Source organism: Cherax quadricarinatus, chromosome 23 (genome assembly GCF_038502225.1).
Source record: "Cherax quadricarinatus isolate ZL_2023a chromosome 23, ASM3850222v1, whole genome shotgun sequence".
Classification (NCBI taxonomy): domain Eukaryota; kingdom Metazoa; phylum Arthropoda; class Malacostraca; order Decapoda; family Parastacidae; genus Cherax; species Cherax quadricarinatus.
In genome coordinates this window covers 9,224,164-9,248,500 of record NC_091314.1, presented here as the reverse complement: position 1 = coordinate 9,248,500, position 24,337 = coordinate 9,224,164, and the positions used below count along the sequence as shown (strand labels likewise).

The window sequence follows — 24,337 nt, the reverse complement described above, 5'->3', positions numbered from 1 at the left end:
ATGTTGCAAACTTGCAATTGTTAATAAAACACACCAAAACAATTTTTTAAATTTAATATACAAACAGACAATATAAAAAACATAAATGGAACTTGTATCAAAACATTTCTTAATTGTTATAAAAATATAAAAAGGAAGCAAATATCAACAATGCCAAATTGCAAAGTGATGCAAGTTTCAATCCCTATATTCCTGAGATTCATTTGGAAGACCAATGATTCTATATTGCTAATTGGCAAGATGGAAGTCTGTGAAACAATTTCTATCAGTCTTTATGCACAGATTTACTTTGCATACACTACAGACGAATGACGATGTTACCGTTTTTTTCGAGGTGCTGCAATACTTGCAAGTAAACGGCCTTTGCCCTGCCATTGGGAAGTGCATTAGAGTAATGTCTTTCCTAACACTGTCATCAGGCATTTCTGTACGTGTTCCCCTCCCAGGTTTCACTATGCCAACACCATTGGAAGTACATGGTGAATTAGTTGGTGAAGGTCTTGGAGTTGTTCTTAGGCTGCTCCCTCTAAGGTTTTGTCCTTTAGACCTTGCAATTTCAGAGATAGAATTCCTGAAATACTTCAGTTGCATGCACTTTTGCTTTATTGCTCGAGAATCACGGCAATAAAGCACCCATACATTCACAACAGCAAGATCAATAATATAGGCAAATAGCCGCATGTACCAACGTTTTGATTTCATTGGTGTTTTGTACAGATGCACCAACATGTTGCTTTTGTCAATACCTCCCATGTTGGCATTATAGTTCTTGATGACTGCAGGGCACGATATTTTCTCTTTCCTCTTTGTACCCTTGTTATATCTCTCAACAAGACTCATGGGCTCGACCCCAATATCAGTTGTCACTAAAGTCACAACTTTGGTGTCCTTCCATCGTACAACAAGGACACCATCATTGTTGTTGAAGCAAAAATTGCCCCTGACCACACTGTTTTTTTCCATTTGTTTGATAGGCACCAGATGTGGCTTACCACATCTATTGTCACGTACTGTTCCAGTGTATCTGCAGTTATACTTATCTCTTAGTAGCTTGACCAAAGGCATACTTGAAAAGAAATTGTCAGCATAGATTGCTGATGTGTTTGTCTTGTTCATAGTTTGTGCAAGTACCAGAACAATCTTTGTACTTATTGGAAGTTTAGATTCTTCCTGTGGCAGCTGTATGGGATGTGTGTCAAAAGTTGTTGTGCCTTGATACATGAGTATATCATGTATGAGTCCATCTTGACTTGCACAACAAAAAAGTTTGAAACCCCACTTATCTGGTTTTGTTTTGATGTACTGCCTTAGGTTTCCAGCAGTTTTACCCTTGAAACCAACCATGACTTCATCAATAGATTGCTTGGGTGTAGCTGGAATTTTCAAGCAAGCATTAGTTAGTTCAGTGTAAAGAGGCCTTACTTTGTAGAATCTGTCATTATCCTTTTTTGTGTTGTCATTGAAATGAATATGACTTCTAAGGTACCTAAACCTCTTAGACGCCATGCTATCTGCAACCTGTTGGCTCCTAAAAGCAGATTTCCAATAGTCTTCGAGGGATGGTAGTGAATTAATACCCATGAACAACAAAATACCTATGAACCTCATGATCTCTTCAGAATCTGTTGAAAAAGTACTATTTACGTCTTGTTGCCTTGTATACAAATTTGTTTGATATGCTATGTTATCTATCATGGCTGGAGTAACGAACATACGAAAATACTCATATGGAGACCTAATTGCAAGAGGCTTTTCATGTTCATATGCCGGCAAAGGATCATTTTCAATGTCATCTACGGTCCACTCAGATGAAACCTGAAGAGCAATATTCTCATGGATCTCTTCCTCATCCGGGTATTCCTCAATCCTAAAAGTTTTCTTTTTCCTCATTACTTTCTGCTTTTTGGCTGGCCTTTCTTCCCTTTCTTCCTCCTCATCATCAGTTGACATCTCTGCATCCTGTGCATCCGGTGGCAAGTATTCATCACCACTATCCAGCAATTCTGGTTCGTCTACCTCTGGTTCCGAGTCACTGTCTTCAGAAACGCAGATATACCTCGACCTGCTGGTCGACTGCTCCCCATAAAACAGCCTCTCATGGAACTGGAAGGACAATAGAAACCTCCTGTATAAATCCAGACCACTACAGAGTTCATATATGCAATTGAAAATTTTTTATAAATATTTATTTGACTAAAATTGGACATTCCCGGAAACTCGCGCAATACCGAAATAATTCGGACTAAAATGCTTGCACTTTTTTCAACTGCATGCTACACTCATATTATGCTTCACATGGACTTTAGGTATATATCAAAATATGCCTAAACTATTCATGTAAGCACTAAACACAACAATCAGTACTTACCGACATTGTAGAATGTATAATCCAAGAGTAGATTAGCAAGGGTGGAGGGAAAAATGCGCGTGTGTTCGAAGCCAAGCCGCTAGTGTTTATATTTTGATCTCTCAACCAATGGGAAGGCGGCAGAAGCGAACTGTACTTAGCTGAAGAGACTCAGGGAAGGCTTGTGATTGGTTGGAACTAAAGAACGGGAAGCTGGCCGCGTGGGGCGCGAAGTATGACACGCGCCAAAAACACGTAATCAATACCGAATTTTTTCGGCCCAACACGATAAAGGGTTAAGGACAGTCTGTCATATTGGAGATGGTTTTCCAATTATTTTCAAAATAGAAATGTTATTTTAGAATTATTCTGATCTGTAAGAAAAAGATGCAATCATCTGAATTATTATATTTGCAAAAATGCACCAAACCCATTCAGGTCAAGAAATTCTTTCAATTGAATTCATTTTCTGTTTATTTTATGTATTTGCAAAGGATTCAAATTTTTGACAAAAATTGGTTAGGAGTTTTATCATTTATAATTACAGATAAAAGTATTTTCTCTATAAAGCCTACTAGAATGTTGGCATTACATTATGTAGCAGTATATTTTACATCTTAAATTGTACATTGAAGTAGAGCTAACATTGTAGTGTTATACAACTACATGTATTGCAATGCTGTTTTCTTTCAAGGTGAGATTCGTGAACTAGCTGGCTGTGATCTACTGACCATTGGGCCAAAATTCTTAGAGGAGCTCCAGAATTCAACAGAACCTATCACACAACACTTATCAGAGGCCAGTGGTAGGTATTTTACCTCTATACATATAATTGTTTAATATATTAAAATTCAAACTCTTGGGTCACTCAACACTGCAGGTTTATGTAAGGGTGTAGGGGGGAATGATGACACTAGTTAAAAATGCAAAGGTACTGAGACAGCTGCAAAGGTAAAGGGAAATTTAACTCAATGCAATAAATTCACTTTAGTCTTAATGTTTAGTATCTGCACTGAAGGTAGGGCAGAAAAGGAAGCATGTTAGGGTATATTAAAGAGGTTTTAAATAATTAGAATGTTATCTTGTAAGTGAGGCATTCTGTCAAAAGATGTTGGATGCCAACATGATTGGAAATTCTCACAATGTAATGCTGGATATCATTCCATGAAATGAGCATGTCTGTGAGCAACATGCCATTAAAAGAGTACCATTTCCCCATAACCACTAACTGAAAGGAGGACAGCCAGAAGCCCAGTTGAGGTTTAATTAAACTTTTTTGGTCACTAGTTAAGAACTGGGTTTCAGTCTGAAAGGATCAACCTTCTGCAGATCAGGTATGAATTATGACTCATGGATTCTTCAAGTTTGCTGCCCTGAATACCAGAATGGCTCATGACAGCAAAATATATTCCTTGTCACAAACCCACATGGAGACAATAAACCAGCATATAAAATGAGTTCAATATTTTGGTATAGCACTGAGGCCCTCTTCAGCAGACAGAAATGGCTATTTGTTAATTTGTCATATAAATTCACCTGATATGAGTTTGTCATAAGATGACCCATTCATTGGTGCCAGCTTTAGGGCAGGGAAGGCACAATAAGACTGGTATCTAAGGATACATATATGGGGTAGCCCATAGCCCTGTGGTGAGCCTTGTCAATAATGATTACTGCCTTACCAGGGCTCATTAGTCTGAATGGCTTTTAGTAATTGTTATTCCTTTTAAGAAAACCTCGTCTGATTTCAAGTCTGTCAAAAGATTAGTCTTCAGTGGTGGTGGTGGTGGTGGTGGTGGTAGCCCTTGTAGCCCTTGTAGAGGGAGTGTGGCAAAGTGAGGGTGTTAAAAATGCATGAAAGGGGTAGGCCTATTTGAGCCCTGGCAGTAGCACTTCTTAGTGGCACTGCACTCTGGTGAGTGAAAAAGTATAAGAGAAGATTTGTACAGAGGCAAAACTCATGACCAAAGTCAGTTTCAGGGTGTATGTCGGTTATAGGAATTAAGTGCCTTTAAGGTTAAGGTTTTTATAGCATAGTTTTCACTGTCCTTATGAGATATTAAAATAGGGTAATGATGCAGTTATGGCCAAGTTGAGGATACCTTCTATATATAATGGAAGCAGCTTACTAGTTATTATGATTCTTAACATGCTGGAAAATCATTGAACTGTTTTTATTCATGTACTCTAATAATTAAATTGTAAGATTTGTGAGATAAACAAGTTAAGGAAGCCTAGGGAACGAATGGATTTGTCAGTTAAAAACAGAGTAGGGGAGTTAGTAGATGGGGAGCTGGAGGAACTTTTAAATGTTGACGAAGAAAGGGAGGCGGTCATTTCATGCACTGGCCAGGGAGGTATAACATCTTTTAGGAGTGAACAAGAGCAGGATGTGAGTGTGGGGGAGGTGCACGAGGCATAATGTAGAATGAAAGGGGGTAAAGCAGCAGGAAGTGACAGGATTATGACAGAAATGTTAAAAGCAAGGGTGGATATAGTGTTGGAATTTTTGTTTAATAAATGTATGGAAGATGAGGAAGGTACCTAGGGATTGGCAGAGAGCATGTATAGTTCCTTTATGTAAAGGAAAGGGGGACAAAAAAGATTGTAAAAAATATAGGGGAATAAGTTTACCAAGTATACCAGGAAAAGTGTACGGTAGGGTTATTATTGAAAGAATTACAGGCGAGACAGAGTAGGATTGCGGATGAGCAAGGAGGCTTTAGAGTGGGTAGGGGATGTGTAGATCAAGTGTTTACATTGAAGCATATATGTGAACAGTATTTAGATAAAGGTAGGGAAGTTTTCATTGCATTTATGGATTTAGAAAAGGCATATGATAGTGGATAGGGAAACAATGTGACAGATGTTTCAAGTATATGGAATAGGTAGCAAGTTACTAAATGCTGTAAAGAGTGTTTATGAGGATAGTGAGGCTTGGGTAAGGGTGTGTAGGAGAGGAGGAGATTACTTTCCAATAATAGTAGGACAGGGATGTGTAACGTCACCATGGTTGTCTAACATATTTATAAATGGAGTTGTAAAAGAAATAAATGCTAGGGTGTTGGGGAGAAAGGTGGGATTAAATTATGGGGATTCAAATACAAAGAGGGAGTTGACACAGTTACTTTTTGCTGATGATACTGTGCTTATGGAAGATTCTAAAGAGAAGGTACAAAGGTTGCTTGATGAGTTTGGGAGGGTGTGCAGAGGAAGAAAGTTGAAAGTGAACATAGATAAGTGTAAGGTATTTTTTTTTTTTTTTTTTTTAGCACATCAGCCGATTCCTACCAAGGCAGGGTGGCCCGAAAAAGAAAAACTTCATCATCATTCACTCCATCACTGTCTTGCCAGAGGGTGCTTTACACTATAGCTATAAAACTGCAACATTAACACCCCTCCTTCAGAATGTAGACACTGTACTTCCCATCTCCAAGACTCAAGTCCTGCCTGCTAGTTTCCCTGAATCCCTTCATAAATGTTACTTTGCTCACACTCCAACAGCATGTCAAGTATTAAAAACTATTTGTCTCCATTCACTCCTATCAAATAAACTCATGGACGCTTTCTGGAAGTCCAAGCCCCTCGCACACAAAACCTCCTTTACCCCCTCCCTCCAACTCTTCCTAGGCCGACCCCTACCCCGCCTTCCCTCCACTACAGATTTATACACTCTGGAAGTCATTCCGTTTTGCTCCATTCTCTCTACATGTCCTAACCACCTCAACAACCCCTCCTCAGTCCTCTGGATAATACTTTTGGTAATCCCACACCTTCTCCTAATTTCCAAACTATGAATTCTCTGCATTATATTCACACAACACATTGCCCTCGGATGACATCTCCACTGCCTCCAGCCTTCTCCTCATTGCAACATTCATCATTCATGCTTCACACCCATACAGGAGTGTTGGTACAACTATACTCTCATACATTCCCTTCTTTGCTTCCATGAACAAGTAAGGTGATGAGGGTATCAAATGATTTAGATAAAGAAAAATTGGGTATCACATTGGAGAGAAGCAGTATGGAAGAAGTGAATGTTCTCAGATATTTAGGAGTTGATGTGTCAGCAGATGGGTTTATGAAGGATGAGGTTAACCATAGAATTGATGAGGGAAAAAAGGTGAGCGGTGCGTTATGGTATATGTGGAGACAAAAAAAACGTTATCAATGGAGGCAAAGAAGGGAATGTATGAAAGTATAGTGGAACCAACACTCTTATATGGGTGTGAAACTTGGGTTGTAAATGCTGCAGCGAGGAGGGGGTTGGAGGCAGTGGAGATGTCCTGTCTAAGGGCAATGTGTGGTAAATATTATGCAGAGAATTCGAAGTGTGGAAATTAGGAGAGTGTGGAGTTAATAAAAGTATTAGTCAGAAGGCTGAAGAGGGGTTGTGATTTAGTCATTTAGAGAGAATGGATCAAAGTAGAATGACATGGAGAGCGTATAAATCTGTAGGGGAAGGAAGGCAGGGTAGGGGTCGTCCTCGAAAAGGTTGGAGGGAGGGAGTAAAGGAGGTTTTGTGGGCGAAGGGCTTGGACTTCCAGCAAGCGTGCATGAGCATGTTAGATAGGAATGAATGGAGACGAATGATTTTTGGGACCTGACGAACTGTTGGAGTGTGAGCAGGGTAATATTTAGTGAAGGAATTCAGGGAAACCAGTTATTTTTATATAGCCGGACTTAAGTTCTGGAAATGGGAAGTACAATGCCTTCACTTTAAAGGAGGGGTTTGGGATATTGACAGTTTGGAGGGATATGTAATAGGACAGTATATATATAATTGGGGCCCTGATATTATATTCTATATGGAGTTTATATTATTTCAGGTCACTTTTTATATTGTATCTTTATATATGCTTCTAAACTGTTGTATCTGGGTGCCTCTGCAAAAACAGTGATTATGTACGAGTGAGGTGAAATTGTTGAGTGATGAAAGTATTTTCATTTTGGGAATTTTCTTTCTTTTTGGGTCACCCTCTTTGCAACTTTTCTTAGAATCTCCCATAAGCACAGTATCATCAGCAAAAAGTAACTGTGTCAATTCCCATTTTGTATTTAATTCCCCATAATTTAATCCCACCCCTCTCCCCAACACAAATCAATTAAGCGTTGAAATCCCCAACCACAAGTACTCTCACACTTGGTACAAAACTCCCCACACATTCGCTCAACAATTCCCAAAACATCTCTCTCCTCTACACTTCTCTCTTCTCCAGGTGTATATATGCTTACTATAACCCACTTTTCACATCCAGCCTTTATTTTACTCCACATAATCCTTGAATTAATACATATGTAGGTTGGTAGACAGCAACCACCCAGGGAAGTACTACCGTCCTGCCAGATGACTGTGAAACAGAAACCTGTAACTGTTTTGCATGATGGTAGGATTGCTGGTTTCTTTTTCTGTCTCATAAACACGCTAGATAACAGGGATATCTTGCTACTCCTACTTACACTTTGGTCACACTTCACAGACACGCACATGCATATATATATTTATACATACATCTAGGTTTTTCTCCTTTTTCTAAATAGCTCTTGTTCCTCTTTATTTCTTCTATTGTCCATGGGGAAGTGGAAAAGAATCTTTCCTCCGTAAGCCATGCGTGTCGTATGAGGCGACTAAAATGCCGGGAGCAATGGGCTAGTAACCCCTTCTCCTGTAGACTTTTACTAAAAAGGAGAAGAAAAACTTTATAAAACTAGGATGCTTAAATGTGCATGGATGTAGTGAGGATGACAAGAAACAGATGATTGCTGATGTTATGAATGAAAAGAAGTTGGATGTCCTGGCCCTAAGCGAAACAAAGCTGAAGGGGGTAGGGGAGTTTCGGTGGGGGGAAATAAATGGGATTAAATCTGGAGTATCTGAGAGAGTTAGAACAAAGGAAGGGATAGCAGTAATGTTGAATGATCAGTTATGGAAGGAGAAAAGAGAATATGAATGTGTAAATTCAAGAATTATGTTGATTAAAGTAAAGGTTGGATGCGAGAAGTGGGTCATAAAAAGCGTGTATGCACCTGGAGAAGAGAGGAATGCAGAGGAGAGAGAGAGATTTTGGGAGATGTTAAGTGAACCAAGTGAGAGAGTAATTGTGGTAGGGGACCTGAATGCTAAAGTAGGAGAAACTTTTAGAGAGGGTGTGGTAGGTAAGTTTGGGGTGCCAGGTGTAAATGATAATGGGAGCCCTTTGATTGAACTTTGTATAGAAAAGGGTTTAGTTATAGGTAATACATATTTTAAGAAAAAGAGGATAAATAAGTATACAAGATATGATGTAGGGCGAAATGACAGTAGTTTGTTGGATTATGTATTAGTAGATAAAAGACTGTTGAGTAGACTTCAGGATGTACATGTTTATAGAGGGGCCACAGATATATCAGATCACTTTCTAGTTGTAGCTACACTGAGAGTAAAAGGTAGATGGGATACAAGGAGAATAGAAGCATCAGGGAAGAGAGAGGTGAAGGTTTATAAACTAAAAGAGGAGGCAGTTAGGGTAAGATATAAACAGCTATTGGAGGATAGATGAGCTAATGAGAGCATAGGCAATGGGGTCGAAGAGGTATGGGGTAGGTTTAAAAATGTAGTGTTAGTGTTCAGCAGAAGTTTGTGGTTACAGGAAAGTGGGTGCGGGAGGGAAGAGGGGCGATTGGTGGAATGATGATGTGAAGAGAGTAGTAAGGGAGAAAAAGTTAGCATATGAGAAGTTTTTACAAAGTAGAAGTAATGCAAGGAGGGAAGAGTATATGGAGAAAAAGAGAGAGGTTAAGAGAGTGGTGAAGCAATGTAAAAAGAGAGCAAATGAGAGAGTGGGTGAGATGTTATCAACAAATTTTGTTGAAAATAAGAAAAAGTTTTGGAGTGAGATTAATAAGTTAAGAAAGCCTAGAGAACAAATGGATTTGTCAGTTAAAAATAGGAGAGGAGAGTTATTAAATGGAGAGTTAGAGGTATTGGGAAGATGGAGGGAATATTTTGAGGAATTGTTAAATGTTGATGAAGATAGGGAAGCTGTGATTTCGTGTATAGGGCAAGGAGGAACAACATCTTGTAGGAGTGAGGAAGAGCTAGTTGTGAGTGGGGGGGAAGTTCGTAAGGCAGTAGGTAAAATGAAAGGGGGTAAGGCAGCCGGGATTGATGGGATAAAGATAGAAATGTTAAAAGCAGGTGGGGATGTAGTTTTGGAGTGGTTGGTGCAATTATTTAATAAATGTATGGAAGAGGGTAAGGTACCTAGGGATTGGCAGAGAGCATGCATAGTTCCTTTGTATAAAGGCAAAGGGGATAAAAGAGAGTGCAAAAATTATAGGGGGATAAGTCTGTTGAGTATACCTGGCAAAGTGTATGGTAGAGTTATTATTGAAAGAATTAAGAGTAAGACGGAGAATAGGATAGCAGATGAACAAGGAGGCTTTAGGAAAGGTAGGGGGTGTGTGGACCAGGTGTTTACAGTGAAACATATAAGTGAACAGTATTTAGATAAGGCTAAAGAGGTCTTTGTGGCATTTATGGATTTGGAAAAGGCGTATGACAGGGTGGATAGGGGGGGCAATGTGGCAGATGTATGGTGTAGGAGGTAGGTTACTGAAAGCAGTGAAGAGTTTTTACGAGGATAGTGAGGCTCAAGTTAGAGTATGTAGGAAAGAGGGAAATTATTTCCCAGTAAAAGTAGGCCTTAGACAAGGATGTGTGATGTCACCATGGTTGTTTAATATATTTATAGATGGGGTTGTAAGAGAAGTAAATGCGAGGGTCTTGGCAAGAGGCGTGGAGTTAAAAGATAAAGAATCACACATAAAGTGGGAGTTGTCACAGTTGCTCTTTGCTGATGACACTGTGCTCTTGGGAGATTCTGAAGAGAAGTTGCAGAGATTGGTGGATGAATTTGGTAGGGTGTGCAAAAGAAGAAAATTGAAAGTGAATACAGGAAAGAGTAAGGTTATGAGGATAACAAAAAGATTAGGTGATGAAAGACTGGATATCAGATTGGAGGGAGAGAGTATGGAGGAGGTGAATGTATTCAGATATTTGGGAGTGGACGTGTCAGCGGATGGGTCTATGAAAGATGAGGTGAATCATAGAATTGATGAGGGGAAAAGGGTGAGTGGTGCACTTAGGAGTCTGTGGAGACAAAGAACTTTGTCCTTGGAGGCAAAGAGGGGAATGTATGAGAGTATAGTTTTACCAACGCTCTTATATGGGTGTGAAGCATGGGTGATGAATGTTGCAGCGAGGAGAAGGCTGGAGGCAGTGGAGATGTCATGTCTGAGGGCAATGTGTGGTGTGAATATAATGCAGAGAATTCGTAGTTTGGAAGTTAGGAGGAGGTGCGGGATTACCAAAACTGTTGTCCAGAGGGCTGAGGAAGGGTTGTTGAGGTGGTTTGGACATGTGGAAAGAAAGGAGCGAAATAGAATAACTTCAAGAGTGTATCAGTCTGTAGTGGAAGGAAGGCGGGTTAGGGGTCGGCCTAGGAAAGGTTGGAGGGAGGGGGTAAAGGAGGTTTTGTGTGCGAGGGGCTTGGACTTCCAGCAGGCATGCGTGAGCGTGTTTGATAGGAGTGAATGGAGACGAATGGTTTTTAATACTTGACGTGCTGTTGGAGTGGGAGCAAAGTAACATTTATGAAGGGGTTCAGGGAAACCGGCAGGCCAGACTTGAGTCCTGGAGATGGGAAGTACAGTGCCTGTAAGTACAGTGGGTGTAAAGCACCCTTCTGGCAAGACAGTGATGGAGTGAATGATGGTGAAAGTTTTTCTTTTTCGGGCCACCCTGCCTTGGTGGGAATCGGCCAGTGTGATAATAAAAAAAAAAATAAAATGCTCCCTCTTTTCCTGCCATAGCATATCCTTCAACATTATTGCTACTCCTTCTTTAGCTCTAACTCTATTTGAAACCCCTGGCCTAATCCCATTTACTTCTCTCCATTGAAACTCTCCCACCCTCTTCAGCTTTGTTTTACTTAAAGCCAGGACATCCGGCTTCTCATTCATAGCATCCACAATCATCTCTTTCTTATCATTCACACAACATCCACGCACATTCAGACATCTCACTTTGACAGTTTTCTTTTTAGTAATCTGTACAGGAAAAGGGGTTACTAGCCCATTGTTCCCAGCATTTTAGTTGACTTTTACAACACGCATGGCTGACGGAGGAAAGATTCTTATTCCACTTGCCCATGGATGTAAAAAAGGCTCGAAGATCTGGAACTTGCTACCGGAACAGGTCAAGGATCCCCAGACAGCTTATAAATTTAGGACTCTGCTAAAAAATCATCTTATCTCACAATATTAACCAAATCAACCAAACATCTACTGACTAGTTTTATCATGTGACCACCTGGCTTTTAATTCTGCCATTCCATAAAATATTACCACCTGCACCATTCCTTGTAAATTAGATTTTGTACTTAGTATACATAAGATTTATTAAGTCCAAATAAGATTGTAAAACAGCTAACCACTATTCCATGTTTAGTTTCAAGTATAATTACTATGTACTATTGTCTTATCTAGTTGTAATTAGTTACTATGTATAGGGATTAGTTTGCCCGAAATGCCTTGGCATGATAGTGGCTATCTTTGTACTTGGCAAATCAAAATTGTAATTACACATTATAACCTTTACCAAGAAATAAACATTATTATTATTATAATTATTATTTATTATGAAATAAAAAAAACTCTGAGTGTGTATAAATAAATGGGTACATGTATGTATAGTGTGACCTAAGTGTAAGTAGAAGTAGCAAGATGTACCTGTATTCTTGCATATTTGAGACAGACAAAAGACATCAGCAATCCTACCATCACATAAAACAATTAGTCTCATTTTACACTCACTTGGCAGGACGGTAGTACCTCTCTGGGTGGTTGCTGTCTACCATATTTTCATCTCCAGTCTAAAATCAGATCTTGGCAAACCAAAAAAAAAAAAAAAAAAAATTACAAAGATGACTATATTTGCTAAAGTAAAAACATAATGGCATTCAGCATTCTTGACCTTGGGTGAATTTTATAGTGTGACATAGTACTAGAAATATTATAGTGCAAGATATAATTATTTTTCCTGCATGTGATCCAGCAGAACGTAATGACATGACAAATTAGGAACCATGTTGATTATTTAGAGTATTTAAATGTTTATATTGGTCTAAAATCATTCATTTAAGAAAGTATTGTATTATTTTGCTTTCCTTTTCCCCAGCTAAAAAACATGACATGGAGAAGGTAGAGATGACCGAAGCCAAATTCCGTTGGGAGATGAATGAAGATCAGATGGCTAATGACAAACTGTCTGATGGAATCCGCAAGTTTGCTGCTGATGCAGTAAAACTGGAGAAAATGCTTTTGGAGAAACTTAAGTAATAAGTGCAATATATGTCATTGTTCCTGCTTTTTTTTTCTTTCTTTTTAAGCTGTAGGTGTCAAGATGCTTTGCTCCTTACAGTGAGAAGCTGTGATAGGTACTTGAAGCTGCACTTAGCAGTTTTGAAATAAACATTCTATTTTGCCATTCCATACCAAGTTGTTAAAGCGATTATTTTTTCGTTGTCTGGGTTGGGGTTTGTTGATGTTACATAAGTGGGATGCTTTAAAACCCCAGGATGGAAAATTATAATTATCTCTGTTTATATAGTAGCCACATTGTTACGAATTAGTGATGAAAAACTGTTAGTAAACTATGGGAAATAAATGAAGTTAATTATTTAATCATTGTTAGTCGATTATTATGATCAGAACTAAGCATAAACCCACAAGTCATATATTAGGTGATTGAGAGTTAATACTTGTTACATATTACCAGAATGTTAAACAGTATAGTTAATTTAGAGTATCAGTATCTTCTCTATTGGAAATATATTTAATGTTCATTTTGGGGAATGGGGTCTCCCTGCTTTGGTGGAAGATGGCCAGTGTTAAAAAAAGTTTCCTCTCATGTTAGTACATATAATGTTCAGTGGATGGCAATGCCTTTCTTCAGTACAGGTTCGCCATCACTAATCTGGCAATCAGTTATCCGGTTCCATCAGTAATCTGGCACTAATTTCGGCTAGCATAATTTCAAATTTCATCTTTATACTGAATCAGAAATTGTGCAAATGGTTGTAAATCCACAGCAGCAAGCCAGTGGAGAAGAAAGCAGTGATGAAAATGAGAAAGATGTAGCAGAAGAGTCTATAATAGGTCAATTAAGTATATTCTAACCTAACGACTCTGTAATCCAGCACACCACAGGTCCCAATGATGCCGGATTAGTGATGGCTGACCTGTACTGTAATTTGTATTAACTTGGCTAAAGGCATACTAACAAGAAATTAATATTTTACACATGAAATATTGTTGACACCTTAATGCTGTTGTACTTTTTTAAATTTATATTGTTGTGAATTTTGTCAGTTCATATTGATTTTATATAGCTGTTATATTTATTGAATTGAACAGTACAATTTTTAATAAGCATGATGCAGATAAAATTACACATGGAGTATTATTTCCTGTACACAAGTGTTGCACATTAAAGATGATAAACTTTACTTTTTTTCTTTCTTTCTGCACTCTTATGCACAAGTCTCATGGGCTCTAGTTGAGCACTCTCCATACAGAAGTATGACCCTCTAAGGTTTTCTTGCCATGTGTAATTGTATTCTAATTTGTTTATGGAATAAATCTTAAAAGTAAAAGAACTATCATTACAAAATTATCCCACTGACTATCTAGTGTAATATGGTTTGTTTATTAATATAAAAATAAAAGTTTTATTTATGAATTCTTAATTGACACAATTGTCATTAAAATTGTGAAGTGACAGTGCCAACACTTTATAATGATGCTCAAAACTACATGCATTTTATAAATGAATGCTAAGGTTGCATGAGAGAATAGTATATATTCAGACTGCCATATTTATTATGTGGTTATGAAAATCTAAGAAACAATTACACAAATCAAGACTTTCTATGATATTGCTTCTTTCTTTAAATATTGTTTCTCTCAGCTTAAGAAAACATTAACAGGTTTACTTTAAATTCAGCTAATATGGTGATATTTAGTTTCATCTTGCTAGCTTTTCCTTGATGGTTAGCGGATTAAGATGAAAACTGTTACAGCATGAAATTTGGGAAAATTAACTTTGGGGTTTGCACAATACAGGTTATTGGCACAGAATTATAATTTTGCTGGGTTTTTGCACAATCTGACAGTGCCTGGGATTAGCATGGTTGTACATTTGCCTCTTCCTATTATTATTATTATAATCAAGGGGGAAGCGCTAAACCCGGAGGATTATACAGCGCCTGGGGGGGGGGGATGTGGAAGGCATTCAGGCTTAATTCGGGGAACTGGAGCACAGATCCAATTCCCTAAATCAAGAGCCCCTCACCAACATCAAGGAACCTTCCTTGAGGGGGGGGGAAGCACTAAACCCATAGGATTATACAGTGCTTGGGGGAGGGATGGAAGGTATTCAGGTTTAACTCAGGGAACCGGAGCACACATCCAGTTCCCTAGATCAAGAGCCCCTCACCAGCATCAAGGAACCTTCCTTGAGGGGTTGCCTCTTCCTAGTTTCTATAACAATGGCAATGTATTGGAGATAAATGCTGATTCCAGTAGTGCTATAAGGACCATGATACACTGCACTTCTGTGCCTCTGTATGGGTGGGATGAATTTGTGCATCTTAAAAACAAATATGAACGTTCTACATAAGCATCCTTGTTAAATATACACTCCAATATTACCTTCTGCAGGTTTAGTGATCCCTATGTACATGCAAAAGTCATAGTGCCTATATTATTATTATTACAATCAAGGGGGAAGCGCTAAACCCGGAGGATTATACAGCGCCTGGGGGGGGGGGGATGTGGAAGGCATTCAGGCTTAATTTGGGGAACTGGAGCACAGATCCAATTCCCTAAATCAAGAGCCCCTCACCAACATCAAGGAACCTTCCTTGAGGGGACATAGTGCCTATAGGACTGAGATATTCAGGTTCAATCCAAGAAAGGAGAGCAGGTCCAATGCCTTGGATCAATAACTTACCAGAATCAAGAGACCTTCCATGAGGAGCTTCTTTTGCATGTGACATCTTTGATTTTATATAATTTCCTTGCACAATATAATGTGGTTGTACAATGTACAGAGTTCAGATTTGTATCTTCTAACTGCTGCATTTCTACATATCTATCCCTTCTTGGCTTGCTTCCTCAGATTTTTCTCTATTGTATCTCAAGTAATATTATATCACGGTGTCAAGTCATAAGATTCATTTAATGACAATTATTTTCTTTATCTTGTTTCTGTAGATAATGTTGAGGGAATGCTGTTCTGATTATAAACTTCGATTTGCATTTTTAATTTATCTTCCACTAACCTCACTTATTGTTTTACTATTCATAACTAGCTACATTATTACATTCCTGGTGGGAGGGAGGGGAGAAGTAAACCCACAAGGGTCATGCATTGCCTGGGGAAATATATAATAGGTCTGATTCCTTGGATAAAGAGCCCCTTACCACAGATCAGTTACTGGAAGTTAATATACTTTACTATTATTATTTTCACATGGAAGTGCTAAATAATGTCATTATTATTATTATTATTATTATAATCAAAAAGAAGCGCTAAACCTCAAGGACAATATAACGCTGGAGGGCAGGATAGCGAAAGGGTAGAGGGCAGCAAAAGATTGAGGTAGAAAGGGGTGAGGGGAGTGCGAAAGGTATCATCATCAGAGTTTGTGCAGTAAATCAGTCGTTGTCAAGAAGTCAATGAGAGTCAGGATTAAAGGAGGGTCCATCAGCAAGAAGGGAAGGTAAAGAAAGAGTAGGAGAGCGGAGACGATGACGGAGGTAAATTCTGCGTGCTCGTTGATAGAGGGCAGAATGTGACTAATCGATACTGGAACCTGACACTTCTCAGAGAGAGGAACAGGGCGCCTGTCCATGAGATACTCATGAGTATGACAAGTGTTGCCAATGCGAAGACGGGAGTAGTCTCCCAACCTCGACACTGATGACAAGAAGACGACCAGTTACCTATACTCGGTTTAATAGACTGAAGTTTGTTACCGAGTACAGTTGACCAACGTTGTTGCCAACGGGTGTGAAGGTGGGTAGCTATTACAGCAAAATAGTCTGTAAATGAAACACCTCTATATGAAACTGGTAGGTCATGTACCGCTGACCCCGCAGCAGTGTCTGCCTGTTCATTGCCCTGTACGTCAACATGACCAGGGACCCAACAAAAAACAATATCTTTATGCTTGGTAGAGATACGGTGTAGCCAAAGTTGGATACGGAAGACTAGGGGGTGAGGTGTATCAAATTTTCGTATAGCCTGTAGAGCACTAAGGGAGTCTGAGACAACCACAAATGATGACACAGGCATAGATGCAACACGGATAAGTGCTGCAAGAATGGCATACAATTCAGCTGTAAAAATGCTAGCTGAGGATAGTAAATGTCCTCGCACGACACTGTCCGGAAACACTGCTGCGAATCCAACGCCATCAGAAGAATTAGAGCCATCTGTGTACACTGTGATGGCATGAGAATGAGAGCGGAAGTGGTCAAGAAAAAAGAGAGCGGGAATCTACCGTAGGCAGTTGGGCTTTCGCGCAAGGGAGTGAGAAAGAACAGACTTGGACAACTGGAACTTCCCAGGGGGGGCAGGGAAAAGTAAGATGCTACATGAACATAAAAAGGTGGTAACTGAAGGGAAGACAAGAGTGAATGTACTCGAAGAGAAAAAGGACGGAGCAAACAGGCGATGAACAGATAATGTCTACTAACATCGGTGACTATTCTATATATGGAAGGATTGTGGAGATCATGAGAGCGAACATAGTAATGAAGGCATTGGGCATCGCGGTGATCAGACAAGGATGGAACATTCGCTTCTGCATAGAGGCTCTCAACAGGGGAAGAGCGAAAAGCACCAAGGCACAAACGTAATCCCTGGTGATGGATGGGATTAAGCTCGAGAGAGTAGCAGGAGAGGCCGCTGAATAGATCTGATCACCATAATCGAGTTTCGATAAAATGAGGGCTGAATGTAGGCGAAGGAGAGTTCGACGATCAGCTCCCCATGAAAGGTGAGCAAGGGTTTTAAGAAGGTTCAGCCGGCTGTGACAAGTTGCCTTCAGAGAGGTAATGTGAGGTTTCCAGGATAACCTATGGTCAAAGAGAAGGCCTAGAAACCTGACTGTATCACGTTCAGGGATATGTGAGCCATAAAGGTACAAAGGATGATCGGAGATGACAGAGCGTCTAGTGAAAGTAATTTGGCGAGTTTTAGTACTGGAAAATTTAAACCCATGTGTGGTGGCCCAATTGGAAACACAGTCGACTGCATGCTGGAGAGAAACTGTAATGAGGTGACAGTCAGCGCCTGCACAAGCTATAGCGAAGTCATCAACATAGAGTGATGACCAAATATTGGATGGAAGACTAGAGGCCAAATCATTTATAGCAAGGAGAAAAAGTGTTGTGCTCAGAACACATCCCTGGGGGACACCTTCAGCTTGGACAAAGTCCGGGGAGAGCACATTATTAACCCGAACATGAAAATGTCTGTCAGTAAAAAGTTCTTAAGGAAGGATGGTAGATTGCCTTGGAAGCCTAAAGAGTGGGCTTGGGCCAAAATATTATACCTCTTAAGTTGTATCATGCCTTCTCGAGGTCAAAAAATATGGCAATAACCGAGTGGTTATTCGCAAAGGCATTACGAACACACGTATCCAAGCGTAGCAAGGGGTCTATGGTAGAACAGCTCTAAATACCACATTAAACGTCGATTTACCAGACATTCCATCACTTTGCAAGCTGCACTGGGACGATAGTGGGAGGCATCATGTCCCGTAGTACCCAGTTTGCGGAAAGGGAGAACAATGGCAGATTTCCACAGCTGGGGGAGAACTCCTTGTGACCAAATAAGATTGAAGAGGTGTAAGAGGACTACAAGAGCTGATTGATGTAGATGTTGTAACATCTGAATATGAATGTTGTCAGGTCCAGCTGCCGATGATCGGCAAGCTGAGTGTGTTGCCTCCAGTTCCCGAAGTGTAAAAGGCACATTATACTGTTTTTCTCTGAGAGAAGAAAAGTCCAAGGGTACTAACTCTCTGGCAGACTTTGAGGAAAGAACCGAGGGGCATAGATGGAGCCCCCGGGAAATACGGACCAGATGAGTGCCAATTTCAATGGCAACGTCAAGAGGGTTTGCTATATCAACACCGGCAACCCGTAGAACAGGAGCCAGGTCAGGAGAGTATTTACCACTCAATTTCCTCACTTTTTTCCAGACTGCACTCAGAGGAAGCAGAGGTGATGGTGGAAACAATCTCACCAGCAAGTGCGTTTAGCGTCACGGATGACACGGTGAGCGACTACACACTTCTGCTTAAAATCAAGAAGTCTCTCATCGGTTCTATTGTACCAGTACCTGCTCCATGCAGCACATTTCAAACGTACTGCATGAGCACAAGCAGGAGACCACCAAGGCACGCACTTCTGAGAATGCCTGCCTGAGGTTTGGGGTATAGAATGAGAAGCTGCTGTTAAAACTGACGTCGAGAAGAGGTGTAGGAGCTCATCAATGAAGGATGAAGAAGGAACCTCACTAAAAGCAGTGAGTTGCGAGTAAAGGTCCCAATTTGCCAGATCAAATTGCCAGCGAGGGCTACGGAAAGGTGGTGAATATGAAGGAGAAGTAAGAATGATTGGAAAATGATCACTGTCATGTAAGTCCAGTAGAACAGACCAGGCAAAGTCTAGTGCAGTGGAGGAAGAGCAGACCGATAGATCGATGCAAGAGAAAGTATGAGTACGAGGATCAAAATGGGTGGGAGTACCCGTATTTAAAACATGGAGGGGGTGAGAGGCGAGAAAAGCCTCCAACTGGATGCCACACGAGTCACAATGAGACCCACCCCCAGAGGAAATGGTGGGCATTAAAATCGCCAAGTAACAGAAGTGGTGGTGGTAGTAAGGATGAAACAAGGCAAAATCTGGGATAGAAAATGCCCGAGGAGAGAGATATAAAGAACATATTGTAAACCACTTATTCAAGTGGATACGGGCTGCAGTGTAATGCACTGAGGTATGGACAAATAGTTGACAGTACGGAATATCATTGCGTAAAAGAAGGGCACTTTCATTAACCCTTAAACTGTCCAAGCAGATATATGTTCACATGCGTAGAGCTCCAAAAGTAGATCTATGTTTTTTTTACATATTTTCAAATATAAAAAAAAAAAAAAAGTAGATCAAAGTTTTTTTTACATTTTCAAATGTAAAAAAAAGAAAAGAAGATCTACTTTTTTTACATACTTTCAAATGTTGAAAAAACGTAGATCTACGTTTGGACAGTTTAACCCTTTGACTGTCGCGGCTGTATATATACGTCTTACGAGGTACCGTGTTTGACGTATATATACTCATAAATTCTAGCGGCTTCAAATCAAGCAGGAGAAAGCTGGTAGGCCCACATGTGAGAGAATGGGTCTGTATGGTCAGTGTGCACCATATAAAAAAAATCCTGGAGCACGCAGTGCATAATGAGAAAAAAAATACTCCGACCATTTTTTTTAATTAAAATACCGACTTTGTGGTCTATTTTCGTATAGTATTTATGGTTGTATTCTCGTTTTCTTGGTCTCATTTGATAGAATGGAAAACATATTATAGAAATAGAGGTGATTTTGAGTGATTTTACTATAAAAAGAACCTGGAAATGGAGCTCAAAGTAGGGGAAATGTTTGATTTTTGCCGATGTTCAAAAGTAAACAAACGATGTCATTGTCCAATAAATGTCCAACTAGCCATTCTAATATGCAGTCATGAATGGGGTGATGTTATTTATACAATTATTACAGTATTGCAGTAGTCTGCATAATAGTAAGTCTTCTATTTTTTGTTTGAATAAAAATTCAAAATAGAAAGCAAGAGTAATATCAGAGGGGCCTGGAGACATGACTGATGAACAAAGAAAATATTATTTTAGAGCCAGGAATGTCTGCATTGTTCATTCTGGACCTTATTTTGAAATTGTCATATTTTTTAATTTTCGTGAAATTGGCCAAATTGCAAATTTCTGACCACATTATTGGGTAGTTGAAATCGGTAAATGGGCAGTTTCTTGTAATCAATCGATAGAAAAAATTGAGTTCTAAAGAAATAGCTATGAGTTTGGTTGACTGGAACAATGGAATTAGCCGAAAATAGGGCTCAAAGTGGGCAAAATCGCCGATTTGTAAATATCGCCGAGGTCACTAACTTCGCGAGAGCATAATTTCATCAGTTTTCCATCAAATTTCATTTTTTTGGTGGCATTACAATCGGGAAAAGATTCTCTATCATTTCATAAGAATTTTTTTTTTTTTTTTTTTAAGTTTTGCAACACCAGGAGACACCTCAGGATTGAGGGTTGCGACAGTCAAGGGGTTAAGGGTTAAAGGTCCCATCTGAGAAAGGATCCGAAGAAGACAATAAATTATAGCCTGAGATAGGTTGGAAAACAGCCGAGTGTAATTTTGGTTCTTGTAAGCAAACACCAACAGGGGAAAACCTGGAAAGCAACATCTGAAGCTCACCCCGATTACCCGAGGCCGCGGATATTCCACTGTAAATAGGCCATGATTGGCAACGAGAAAAACACCAGGAATCCATAGGTAAAGGCACCTATGGACTAGAGGGGTTAGAAAAGTCTATGTGCGGTGGCATCAGAAGACGTTCAAGCAGCGAAGGAACCGAGCGTTGCGAAGAATGGAGTTGTGGAGACGGAGGAGAGGGAAGAGAAGGAACAGGAGGTGGATCAGTGTCCATTGAAGGTTTAGTCTCTGCAATATATTCTGAAATAGCGTCAAGTGTTTCTGAATTCGAAGACGTTGTATGGGAGACAATATTGGAGATAGAAGGAAGAGGGTGAGTAAAGATTGGGACAGTAATGGACTGTACTTAAGTAGGGGGGAACGAAAGCGTGTTGGGAACTGGAGAAGAAGTGTGGGAGGGGACAGAAGAGGCAGAAACCTGGGAGGCAGCGGAAGAGGGAGAGACTTGGTAGGGGACGGGATGGAGGCACAGAACGAGGAGAGGGGTGAACTTCCAAACTTGTAATAGAGCCAGTGAGAGGGGAAGAACCAGGTACAGAGACTGGAAAGTTAAATGTGGGGGCGGAAGAAGGGAAGGAGGGGGCAATGAAGATTTGAGCAAAGGGGATTTTTTTGACTTCTGAGAAGTAGAGGGGCGACTCGTAGGTGTCATACGAGATCTTGTCGATACCGGGGCTTGTGAGTGAGAACTCGAAGATGTCAGAACAGACTGAAGTGTTGAAGTAGGGACATCTGAGCCCAATACAGCAAAAGAATTAGATACTGGAGTGACTATGGGAGGGGTAACAACAGAGGAGGCTGCAGATGGGACCCCAGAAGTGGGGGACGTTTTGAAACATGAGAATAAGAAACACAGGGAGACGAGAAACTGCCATAGCATAAGGGAGACCTTCTGCCTCTTTGAGGCAACGGATTTCACGCTCATTTAAGTAGACCTGGCAACTGCGAGAGTACGAAGGGTGAGCCTCATGACAATTAAGGCAAGAGGGAGGTCGACTGCAAGACGTATTAGAATGGTCATCAGCACCACACACTGGGCATTCGGCTATAGATCTGCAATATTTCGCTGGGTGACCAAATCGCCAGCAGTTTCTACACTGTTGCAGTGTAGGGATCACCTTTCGAACTTGTAGCCAATGTCCTGCTACATAAACAGAGGACGGGAGTTCATGAAAGTTAATCGAGCCACATTGCAAGGGTATCGTCTCCGCCCGCGGGCAGGAAGGACCTAAGTGTCTACCTTGAGGATTGGGAGATCTTGGAGTCCCAGCTGTTCAAGAATGTCATTGCCACGTGCCTGAAAATTCTGCTGGACTATGGTATGGGGCAGAATGACAGTACCACTACAAGAATTGAGGGAATGATGTTTTTCGATAGTGACAGGAATAATATCGATATGTGAAAGAGAAAGATCATGAGCTTGGGTAGCATTCTGAACAGTGATGATGCGCATACCGCTCTTCAGAGCATGGAAGGAAATATCTCTACCAACATGGCGGAGGAAAGCCTTGCCAATACTATGCGCTGTATAGTCCTTGTGGCTTAGCGCTTCTTTTTGATTATAATAATAATAATAATTGCCAATACTATGGTCGGAAAGGTAGGCAGTAGAGGAAGTCGGTCGTAAAGTAAGAATTTAGTCCATTGTGCATTCCGAAACTGAGCATGGAAAGGGAGTGCTTGATGTGTTGATCTTTTCTGAGAAGAACGTGGTGGTGGTGAAGCATCATCATCAGGCAACTGTCATTGGCATTTAGGAGTGGGACCGGAGTTGGTCCGACGTGAAACGGGCCAGCGATTCAAAAATTGCTGCACCGTAGAGGGAGAGGCCGGAAGCATAGTCAAAGGAGAGCAGAGGTCAGACAAATTGAAGGAGTCAGTCGAAACCCTGGTACCTGAAGCGTGTGAGGAAACAGCACCAGCAAGAGGTACAGGGGCAGCAGGAGTGTCCGAAGAGTGGTCAAAAAACAAGGCAGGGTCAGAATGGGGTGTGGTATCAAGAAGGGGCCCGGGGGTAGTAGGTTCATGGACTGGGTTCTCCATGGTTAGGTTGCTTCTTTTCTTTTTGTTTTTAAGAAAAAAAAAGAAAATAAAAATAAAAAAAAGAAAGAAAGGGGAGAGCGGGGAGGAATAGTTCCCAGGAGGAATGAAAGGGCCAGAAATCTCCCTCCGCGCCCAAGAGGACCTCAGCACCACAAGTAGCGCAGATGCAGCATGGAACCCGTGCCATACCCTACCCTTCATGCCAGTAAACCAGCAATCCGGGATAGCAACCTCACATCTGCAGAGCTACCTCGGTGGACATAAGAGAGGGCGGCCGGATATCTGCCACAAAGCATACCTCTTTCGGCCACCACCCCCGGAATCCGAAAGGTGGCTTCCAGAGATACACCCGTCGCCCGAAAGACACCCAAAGCCACCCTCTGGGATACCGGAGAGGGATTGGGACATCCCCAGGCGATCCAGATTCCACGGCAAACTATGCCACTGCCAAGAACCTCAACGGAATGGGATGGACCCCAGTACCCTTTCCCCTACCTAGGAACTAGCACGCCTGTGGGAAAAATCCCAAAGGCCAAAAAGAGGAAGGGCAAAAGGGAGGGGTGGGGAGGAGGAGGAGGAAAGGAAAAAGGGGAGGATAGGATAGGGAAGGGAGGATTGGGGGATAATTAGGTTTGGTCTGAGGAAGGAGACCGACAGGTCTAATTTTTCAGACCAAGGGACTCTTCACCATGCCAAAGAGCCCCCCCTTGTTGAAGAGGTAAATAATGTCAGAGTATGTGTGGATAAGGAGATAATCATAAATAATAAAACTTAGTGTTGCCTCAATGAACTAAATGTGAAAGAAAACTAATTATATGCCTGAACCCTACATAGCTATACTGTATTTTATATTAATCAGGGACAAGCCCTGAACTTGTAGGGGTCGTACAGTGCCTGGGGAACTGAGACATTCAGGTTTGATACAAGGAAGGGGAGGCTAAGTCCAGTTACTTAGAACAGTATTCTCTCACTAGCACTGTCTCCCCTGAGGCATATAACTTCAGATTTAACCCCCCACCCCCACCCCTTTCCTCAAGGGAGGTTCCTTGATGCCAGTGAAGGGCTCTTGACCTAAGGATTTTGACTTGCCCTTTCCTTGGATTCAATTTGAATGCTTTACATTTCTTCAGGTGCTTCATGACCTGTACAGAGTTAGCATTCATCTCCTCCCCATAATTTTTTTTTTTAACAAGTCGGCCGTCTCCCACCGAGGCAGGGTGACCCAAAAAAGAAAGAAAATCCCCCAAAAAGAAAGAAAATCCCCAAAAAGAAAATACTTTCATCATCATTCAACACCTCCCCATAATTTTTTTTTTTTTTT

The 24,337-nt window shown here is 40.7% G+C and overlaps 1 protein-coding gene and 1 long non-coding RNA gene across 2 annotated transcripts in view; one reads left to right on the top strand and one right to left on the bottom strand.

Moving 5' to 3' along the window:
* Window positions 1–13,899, top strand: part of Taldo (transaldolase) — a 67,440-nt gene extending 53,541 nt beyond the window's left edge. The window contains exons 6-7 of the mRNA XM_053772449.2: window positions 3,042–3,152; window positions 12,570–13,899. Of these exons, the coding sequence (XP_053628424.1) occupies window positions 3,042–3,152; window positions 12,570–12,730 (272 nt within the window). The 3' untranslated portion in view covers window positions 12,731–13,899. The remainder of the gene's footprint in view (window positions 1–3,041; window positions 3,153–12,569) is intronic.
* Window positions 13,562–15,493, bottom strand: LOC138853122 (uncharacterized). The gene is made up of 2 exons (XR_011392350.1): window positions 15,333–15,493; window positions 13,562–15,150 (listed from the first exon to the last, which is right to left on the bottom strand). It is a non-coding gene; the product is annotated as an uncharacterized lncRNA (long non-coding RNA).
* Window positions 15,494–24,337: the final 8,844 nt, after the last annotated feature.